Raw genomic sequence first — 9,683 nt, 5'->3', positions numbered from 1 at the left:
GCAGAATGCAATACTCATTCTGCGGCTTGACTAGGGTAGTGACAATCACCTCCCTCTTCCTGAAAAGATAGACCTTTCTTAATTCAGCCAAAGATGAACACGGAACGCCTTGTGTCTCAGGCTAAGGACTCTGGATTTCCTCCTCTATTCCATTAGGTTTTTTTAACAGAAGAGAGAAATTACTGGACCTGTGTTTTAGTAAGATTAATCTGATCTCATTAAGCAGAACTAATCGGAGGCTGTCTCCCTGAGACACACCATAATGGAAGCTATTGCACTAATCTGGACATGAGATGAAGGAGGTCTGGACTAGAATATTAGCAGTAAGAATGTAAAAGATACAGATGCAAAAAGAGGTCTTAAGAAGCATGAAAGAAACGAATGTTTCCGAACCCTGGAGTTAACCTCAAATATGAAGATTTTAACTTACAGTGAATTTTAAATTTATTATTGGCTTTCTTTGCTTCTTCTCATGTACAACATGACATCTCACATTTTACATGTTTGGAATACACTCCCTCATTGATAGTTATGTTCCCCCTAGTATAATAGTCTGAAGGCTTTCCTGACCCCCATGACTGCTGGTGCCCACCTTGGAATTGCTACATATATTTTATACACATACATCATCCAAGACAATAAAACTTGAGATAAACAGAACAGTACCAGCCACATAAAGTGTTGAATAAATACTCAATATATTGTAAGACAGGTACCAGAGTCTGCAAAACATTCAACGTTTATCACAAGCATTTGAGTTCCTTATAGTATTCAATTATTCAGTTTTGGCAATGAAGAAATTTCTTCTGGATTTTTGGTCTCATTGACCAGAACCCATCAATGAGACTTTAGTCAACTGACTACATATTGCCCTAGGGACATAGACCAGAGTTCAGTGTGTCAAATAACCAGTCTTCAGGAAAAAGCATAAAAAACTCCACCTTTCAGTGGCCTGGTGAAGCCTTAAAGTCAGAAGTCATTGGTTGTTTTGTTATCTGGTCTTGAATCTTGACCATTCTGTCCCTAGAGATAAATGTAAAAGTCCAAGATGCCTATTCAGGAATTCTTTTTGTTAATCTATCCAAGAAAAAGGTCAGTTTTGGGCTGTTGTTGGCTTTTTTTTAAAGTAGCTAAGAACTGTTAAAATTAAAAGAGTTGATTATCAGATGGGAAGGGTTTACTTAACCCAAAACTATAATAAATTAATGCAATGGATTATTATAATGCTATTAGAAATGATAAATGGGAGAATTTCAGAGAAACTTTGAAAAGAGAAGAACTGTAAGAACTGAGTGAAAGGAGCAGATTGAGAATTTCTACCATAACAATAACATAACAAAGAAAAACAATTTTAAAGATTTGAGAACTCTGATCAATGCAATGCTCAACTATGAATCTGCATTTGCTTCCCAGCTCTTGAAACCTAAGAGAATAGATTCCAAATGTCAAATAAGCCATACATTTTTAGGCACAGCCAATATAGGAATTAATATTGCTTGACTATGAATATGTGTTTGCTTCCTTTTCCCCCCAGAGTGGTTGGGAAATTAAGAAGGCAGTGAGAGAATAGGAATAAAACAAAACAAAAAAAACAAAACAAAAAAAAAAAAAAAAAAAAAAAAAAAAAAAGAGAGAGAAAGAGGATCATTGAGACATCTTAAAAGAAACAAACAAAAAACCCACCATATAAGATAAAAGGAAGCCTGACAGCTTTCAAAGCTATTTAATGTAGTACTACTGTAGTTTCACATAGAACTCTTATATTTGGTTCTATTATGTATGTATAGAAAATTACTCATTTGTTTGCTGAAAACGAAAGCATCCATCTCATAGCCACATGTACTGAATTCTAGTTCTATTAGGCCTTCATCATACAAAGTATTGATAACTCCTCAACTCACAGATGGTATGTGTATATTGTTTTATATTAGACCAAGTTTATATTTCTTATTTCCTGGGATTTGAAGGTGAGTCTGCTTATTGTTTATTAGTTTGGGTCTTGGATACCAAAATAAAGTTGACAAATGTAGTCACTGGCTCTATGGTAATCAAATCACTTAATTTGTCTCAGTTTCCATTCTTATAAAATGGGGTTAATAACAATATCTTATCTCCTGGGTTTCTATTTAGCACAATAGTGAAAAAATATTAAGTCCTGTGCAAATCTTAAAATAAAAATTTTTAAATGTTGATTATTATTCTTATTATTCTGGGTTATAATTCCTTAGCATATACCAATCATTATCTTAAGATGCCCGATCTGGGCATCTAGAGAAGCAGCCTGTAAACAATTTCTGCCTATCCATTTCCCCTTCACTGGCATACTTCCCCTTGTCCCCCAATCAGTCCACTAATAAGAACAATGAAGTTTATAATTCATTTTAGAAACACACCAGATACAACTTGCTTCAATGTTCTCATTTTCTCAACAGTTTTATTGCCTTTTAAGAAAAATTTTGTAAAATATAAATACAAAGGCAGAAGAATTTACTTACAAAGTTAAAACACAGATTTCAAACATAAACACACAATTCAGAAAATTTTAGTTTATGTACATCTCCAAGCAACCTCAACATATTATGTTAGTTTTTTTTTCCAATATTTTACAAGGTACAGAAAAAATAGCTCAAAGTCTTCTTTAAATAAGAGCATAAAATGTTTAAACATATATAAACAATCCGGTTTGATGCGTGAAAACTAATTTCACAGCTTTTAAATTAGGATATAAAAGTTCATACAATTAGTTGTTGTGTATGGATATGGTTTTAATTTATATTACAAACTACTGGATTATATCCAATAGTATCTACCTGGCCAAAGCAGGCAATTCTGTAAACAAAACATAAAAAATAATATCATGAAGTGCCTTTTTTATCAAATTCATTCTCCCAAACAGGCCACAAGACTTCGATCATGTCACTTATAAAAATTATGGTCTGTGTCATCAGTGCTTTGTATGAAACAAAGTCAATGTGTGAATATTTTTCCTTTAAAAAAAAAAAAAAAAAAAAAAAAAAAAAAAAAGTGTTCCAAGTAAAAACAAAACTTATTCCAAAGCATGTGTGCATTTAAAAGTAAAGAAACATTATATAACAATTTTCATAAAAACTGATTAAAGTTATTAAAAAAAAAAAATCTTTCAAAGTCCTTCCAACTGGAATTCATTTCTTATATAAAGGAAAAGATATTTTCATATGTAATAGTGTCCTTTCTTTACAGAAACAATTGTAATATAACACATATACATAAAGCAAAAGGAATAACAATAAATGTACTGTACATTAAGTGGCCTGTTGGTTTCACCAATGGACCTCAGGAAGGAGGTCTTCATCTGGATGTAGCCATTCTATTGAGGACCCAAGAAGATTTTGAAGTTCAGCTGTAAATTCTACTAAGTCCAACAATTCCTTGCTTTCAGGATTGAAGACTTCAAGGTCCTTGGGGCACGAAAACAACTGACTCAGAGATGTCTGTTTGTAGAACTCTGCCTCTGCAATAGTGACAATTTCCACATTTGGAAAATTGCAGCGGAATATTCGGGACGACATTTTCAACTTCTTGACCACATCTGAGAGCAGTAACCAGTTTCGAGGCCTGAGAAAAAGGAAAAAGGAAGATGAGTGCTTCAAGTTAGTGGCAAAACAAGGAGTAGTTTTAAATAACAGGCACAAGTCTAACATGTTAAGTAGCTTGAGCTGCAGTGTCCCTTTTGGCTCTCTGATCTGTGCTTCACATGGCGTGGTGATCCTTAGCCCCAAGCTCAGGACACTCTATGGATATTCCTCCAGCAAAAAAAAAAAGATAAAAAAACCCAGCAAACCAGAATCCTACCTGTGATGTAAAATAAGGGTGACTAATGAGACCACTGGGTCCCTCATGTGTCAGCATCATTCTAATCTTATTTAATCAGCCTTGAATCTATTTGTACCCTCATGTTACAAATGAGAAGACCTAATCTCAAAGAAACAAAATGGCTCATCCAAAGTCATACAAATCAGTGACAGCCAGAAAAATCAAACTGGGAACTTTTGTTTCAAATTCAATGCTCTTTATAACAGAAATGACTCTAGTGGTAATCCTCCTTGAAGACACACTAATAATTCTACAGGGATCAGAGGTCAGAGGATGTACTAAGCAAACTTATGAAGACTCAAGTTTTTCAGGGTTTTTGTTTTAGGGAAAAAACTGTATCACTGTTTCTAAGAGTCAGGTGACGATCTGAGGAGTGTAGGAGAAAATAGGAGTCACTGTGGAATCAGTGAGCAAGAATTTTGTGTCTTTCTACCTTGTAAAGAAGTGGTGTTCTTTCCTTAGAAAATTCAAACCATGTTACAACTTTAATGGATTTGGATCTTAGACCATTATTCCCATTTTATCCCTATTAAAACCTCCCCCTTCAACCCTCAAACAAACAAAAACCCATTAACAATAAAGATACATCTTCTTGCCAGGCTTTGAGTGAAAAGCTGGTTTTATAGTAATGATAGGGGCTTCAGTTAGGAAGGCCCAGGTTCAAGTCTAGTCTGGCACATCCTAACCATGTGACTGGGGGAACAGTCATTTAACCTGTTAGTGTCCTAAGCAACTCTCTTGAGACTTTCAGTGGCAGAGCAGTTTATCTCTCTGCATCTGTTACTACAAGACCCTTACACCAATGCAATTATGTTGGGACCAAAAGAAATATTCCATGTCATGTTCTGAAGTAAAAAACTGTCCCCAAGTGATCTATTTGTACAACTCACATCAGCACCAACCACATAAATGTGCTATTCATTTTATTCTACATCCGTATTTAAGATATTAGTGCAATTATTGATGAATATTTTTCTAAAATTGTCCAGATGGATTTTCCTTCTAAGGGTTTAAGGAAATACAAAATTTCAAAAAACAAGACATGAAATAGCCAAAAAAGACAGTCTGCCCTTCAACAATGTTGAAGTTTTACAAAATATTGCAATCTGGGATAGGTCTAAAAGAGTTAAAAGCCTGGAGTAGGTAATGAGGAAACCAAATTATCACTCTTTGCAGATGATATGATGGTATACTTAGAGAACACCAGAGAATCAACTAAAAAGCTATTAGAAATAATCCACAACTTTAGCAAAGTTGCAAGATACAAAATAAATCCACATAAATCATCAGCAATTTTATATAACACTAACAAAATTCAACAATAAGAGATACAAAGAGAAATTCTATTTAAAATAACTGTTGACAGGATAAAATATTTGGAAATCTATCTGCGAAGGGAAAGTCAGGAACTATGAGCAAAACTACACCACACTTTCCATGAAAATAAAGTCAGATCTAAGCAATTGGGAAAATATCAAGTGCTCTTGGATAGGTTGAGCAAATATAATAAAAATGATAATATTCCCTAAACTAATCTATTTATTTAGAACGATAACAAACTCCCAAGAAACTAGCTTACTGAACTAGAAAAACTGGAAGAACAAAAGGACAAGAATTTCAAAGGAATTAATGAAGAGAAAAGCAAATGAAGGGGGCCTAGCTGTACCAGATCTAAAACTATGTTATAAGGCAAGGGTCACCAAAACCATTTGGTACTGGCTAAAAAATAGAGAAGTTGGAATAGGTCAGGTTCATAGAACAAAATAGCCAATGACTATAGCAATATAGTATTTGACAAAATCAAAGGCCGCACCTCTTGGGATAAGAATTCACTATTTGACAAAAACTGTTGGGAATATTGGAACCTTGTATGGCACAAAGTAGGCATAGACCCACACCTAACACCGTATATGAAGACCAAGTCGAAATGGGTTCATGATGTAGATATAAAGAATAATATTATAAACAAATTAGAAGAACATAGGATAGTTTACCACTCCTAAAGAAGAATTAGAGATCATTGAGTATAAAATAGATAATTTTGATCATATCAAGTTAAAAAGGTTTTGTATCAACAAAACTAATGCAGACGAGATTAGAAGGGAAGCAATAAACTGGGAAAACATTTTTATATCCAAAGGATCTGATAAAGGCCTCATTTCCAAAATATATAGAGAATTGACTCAAATTTATAATAGTTCAAGCTATTCTCCAATTGATAAATGGTCAAAAGATATGAACAATTTTCAGATGAACAAATTGAAACTATTTGTAGCCACATGAAAAGATGCTTCAAATTACTATCGAGCAGAGAAATGCAAATTAAGACAACTCTGAGATACCACTATACACCTCTCTGATTGGTTAAGAAGACAGGAAATAGTAATGACCAATGTTGGAGGGGATGTGGGAAAACTGGGACACTGATACATTGTTGGTGGAACTGTGAACAGATCCAACCATTCTGGAGAGCAATTTGAACTATGCTCAGAAAGTTGTCAAACTGTGCATACCCTTTGACCCAGCAGTGCTACTAATGGGCTTATATTCCAAAGAGATCTTAAAGAAGAGAAAGGGACATCCCCCCACTGCCCCACCGTGTGCAAAAGTGTTTATAGCAGTCCTTTTCATAGTGGCAAGAAACTGGAAACTGAGTGGGTGTCCATCAGTTGGAGAATGGCTGAATAAATTGTGACATATGAATGCTATGGAATATGATTGTTCTCTAAGAAACGATCAGGAGGATGTTTTAGCAAGGCCTAGAGAGACATGAACTGATGCTGAGTGAAAATCATTATACACGGCAACAACAAGACTATGCAATGATCAATTCTGATGGACATGGCTCTCTTCAACAATGAGATGATTCAAACCAGTCCCAACTGTTCAGTGATGAAGAGAGCCATCTATACCCAGAAATAGAACTATGGGAACAGAGTGTGGAACATAATAAAGCATTCTCACTTTCTCTGTTGTTATTTGCTTGCATTTTGTTTTCTTTTTCTTCCTTCTTGATCTGATTTTTCTTGAGCAACAAGATAACTGTATACATATACATATATTGCATCTAACACGTATTTCAATGTGTTTAACATGTATTGGACTACCTGCCAGCTAGGGGAGAGGGTGAGGAAAAAATTTGCAACAAAATATTATGCCAGGGTCAGTGTTGGAAAAATTACCCATGTATATGTTTTATAAATAAAAAGCTTCAATTTAAAAAAAGAAAAAGAAAGAGTTAAAAGCCTGGATGACCTGATGAATATAAACAAGTATCCTCATATTTGAGTCTAAGAAAACTCCTACAGCACAATGAATCTTTTTTAGATATCCTAAGATCAGCTCATAAACATTACTGTTAGCTATGATTCAGGATCCCCCTTATCAGGGGATAAGGTTTGACAACTACTGTGAAATTAACTTATTTCAACAGATGAAAAAGAAACAAGGCATTTTGTTTTTGTTTAAAAAAAAAAAAAAATTATCTTCGATCTTCTTAGTTAACTAGATCACCTGTAAATTGTAATAACCAACACTGAAGGGACTTTCCAAGCAACTTTTAAGGAAAACTATACTATCATTCTTCCTGAAGATTCTTTTTCAGATTACAATCCAAAAATAAGTTATGTCTCTTTTACCTCATGTAATAAATAAGGGTTGAAACATTGGCTTTTTGCCCAGGATTTGGGGCCTGCAATTAAGACCCTATATGACAGTGTTCTTAAAAGAGAACAAGTTGTTTTCAGTGGGTAGGAAAGGGAGAAGGAAAAGGGAAGTTTTTTTTTTTTTTTTAAAGATTTTTATAACTAATACCTTGGGAAAGAGAAGTTACCTAAAATTAGGATCTGAGGAAGATTAAAAATTGTTAGGATTGATTAGCAAAGCAGATATTCCTTATGTTATACAAGGAAATCCAGTATAAAGCAGAGGAGCTTACATAGCACAGATTCCAAGGCCAAGTGTAAAATAAAGTTATTTTACTTCTTAAACTCTCCATCCCAGAGATGTTTTAACCTTCAATCTAACATAGAGGTCAAACTATGTTTGGATAGGTTATGGAAGTGATCTTCTTCACTTCCAATCTGGCTTTGTATTAGGTCCCTGGAGGATTTGGAATCATTTGAATTCCTGCTTCGCATACTTTAGAGTTCCCAAGTCTCAATTCCCTCACTTGTGGAATATGCATAATACTAATTAATATTCTTGTACTGTCAACTGAGGAATATCCCAATATTAAGAACCCTCTGACTTCAATACTATATTCATGTTGGAGAACATAGCCTCTGAACATTTCTCAGAATGTATACTATCCTCCTGATCTCTCTCCCCTTTCAAATTCATCGTATGAAGGAAGTCAAGGTTTATAAAGCAGATAAGATCTACTGCACAAAAAGACTCTTAACTCACCTACCTCACCTGTTTTAAAAGATCTCTAACGCCTGCCACCATGAGCATTTTTCAATCAAGTAATGTCAATACTTACCCCTGAGAGAGAGACACTTGGATATTATAACATGGCAAGAGAGGTCCCTCTGAAAATTCAAACTCAAACACATCACTGAAGACATCTTCGTCATCATCATCTTCTGGACCAGGGGGATTGGCCAGCACATCAAATCCAGACTCATCACATGGATCTTTTGTTAAGAAGGGGAGAAAGGGGGGCAGAAGAGAGCAGGGAAGAGAGAATTTATAAGCAGTTTCTAGTGTAGTCCAGTAAACAAAAGTAAAATAAAATCAGTCTTTGCCTTTACCCAAAATAAAATCAGAGTCTTTCCAGTTCCCAACACTGCCTGGGAGAATAAAAGGGGACAGGGGTATAGGGGATGGGGAGTTTTTGAATTAGCTAGGAATGTTTTGAAATGCACTTAAATCAGACCAAAATAAAAGAATAACATTTGCTCACCACACACAGAGCTGCCATAGAAATCCCAACAGACACCAGGGTCATCCCCACTTCGACCTTGCAGGTCAGTTAAATACTCTAGAGAGAAAAAGAAAAAATAAAACAAAAAAACCATGCTGATGAGAACAAAATGTTGGCAGATTTGGTCGGACTGTCTGTCATGCAAAGTCAAATCAGCCTGGCTTGTCACTTCCTGTCTAAATCCACAACACAGACTTTTAGACTTATCCATGCACATAGAATATACAGAGCCTTGCACTTGAGAATTTCTTTCACCCAAATAAATTCTTTTCTGTTCACCCTAATCCCACAAAAGACATATCAATCCTTTGCTCAGTCTTCCCTACCCCCCCAGCCAAATGTTTTAAAGACAAATAGATTTGTAACTTGACTATAACTGCAAAAAGAAGCAGCACTTAATAAACTGTAATTCCACATATTTTACCAGAAGCACAGTAAGTATTCAAGCAATCCCATTCTATCTCTCTGTTCTTTTTGGTAAGCACGAAATCCCAAGATATACCAACTTTGAGGCAGGGTCTATTAAGTTAAGCTACTTGAAAATTTAATCAATTTTGCTATTCACCCACTCACCATAAGAGTTTTAAAGTTGATTTTAAGTTTCAACTTTAAGGATGGATCCCTTTTAAAGCATGCATTAGGGTACCAAAACACCAATTTAGGAGCTCTCACTCACATCAGATGGTTTTAGATTCACAATACTAAATTTTCTGAAATGCAACTACTCTATATGCTGTTCTATTCCATGCAAAACTTAAAAAACTGTATTCTTATGTTCCAGAAACCTTGTTATATAAATATCTCAACAATAGAAAAGAATTAAAATACTCTTTTTGATATCTTAAAAAGAACAGAAAATATCCCCACATTGAGTTATTTGTCAAGATAATCATAAGTATGCTGC

At 34.7% G+C, this 9,683-nt stretch overlaps 1 protein-coding gene across 10 annotated transcripts in view; it reads right to left on the bottom strand.

Annotated features, from left to right (window-relative positions):
- Positions 1 to 2,407: 2,407 nt before the first annotated feature.
- Positions 2,408 to 9,683, bottom strand: part of BCOR (BCL6 corepressor) — a 158,940-nt gene continuing 151,664 nt past the window's right edge. For all 10 annotated transcript variants that reach the window (XM_074300830.1, XM_074300827.1, XM_074300828.1 and 7 more), the window contains 3 exons: positions 8,759 to 8,836; positions 8,336 to 8,489; positions 2,408 to 3,594 (listed from right to left, as the gene is read on the bottom strand). In XM_074300830.1, the coding sequence (XP_074156931.1) occupies positions 3,300 to 3,594; positions 8,336 to 8,489; positions 8,759 to 8,836 (527 nt within the window). In that variant the 3' untranslated portion in view covers positions 2,408 to 3,299. The remainder of the gene's footprint in view (positions 3,595 to 8,335; positions 8,490 to 8,758; positions 8,837 to 9,683) is intronic.

This window comes from Sminthopsis crassicaudata, chromosome 3, assembly GCF_048593235.1.
Source record: "Sminthopsis crassicaudata isolate SCR6 chromosome 3, ASM4859323v1, whole genome shotgun sequence".
NCBI lineage: Eukaryota > Metazoa > Chordata > Mammalia > Dasyuromorphia > Dasyuridae > Sminthopsis > Sminthopsis crassicaudata.
This window is presented reverse-complemented; position numbering and strand designations above follow the sequence as displayed.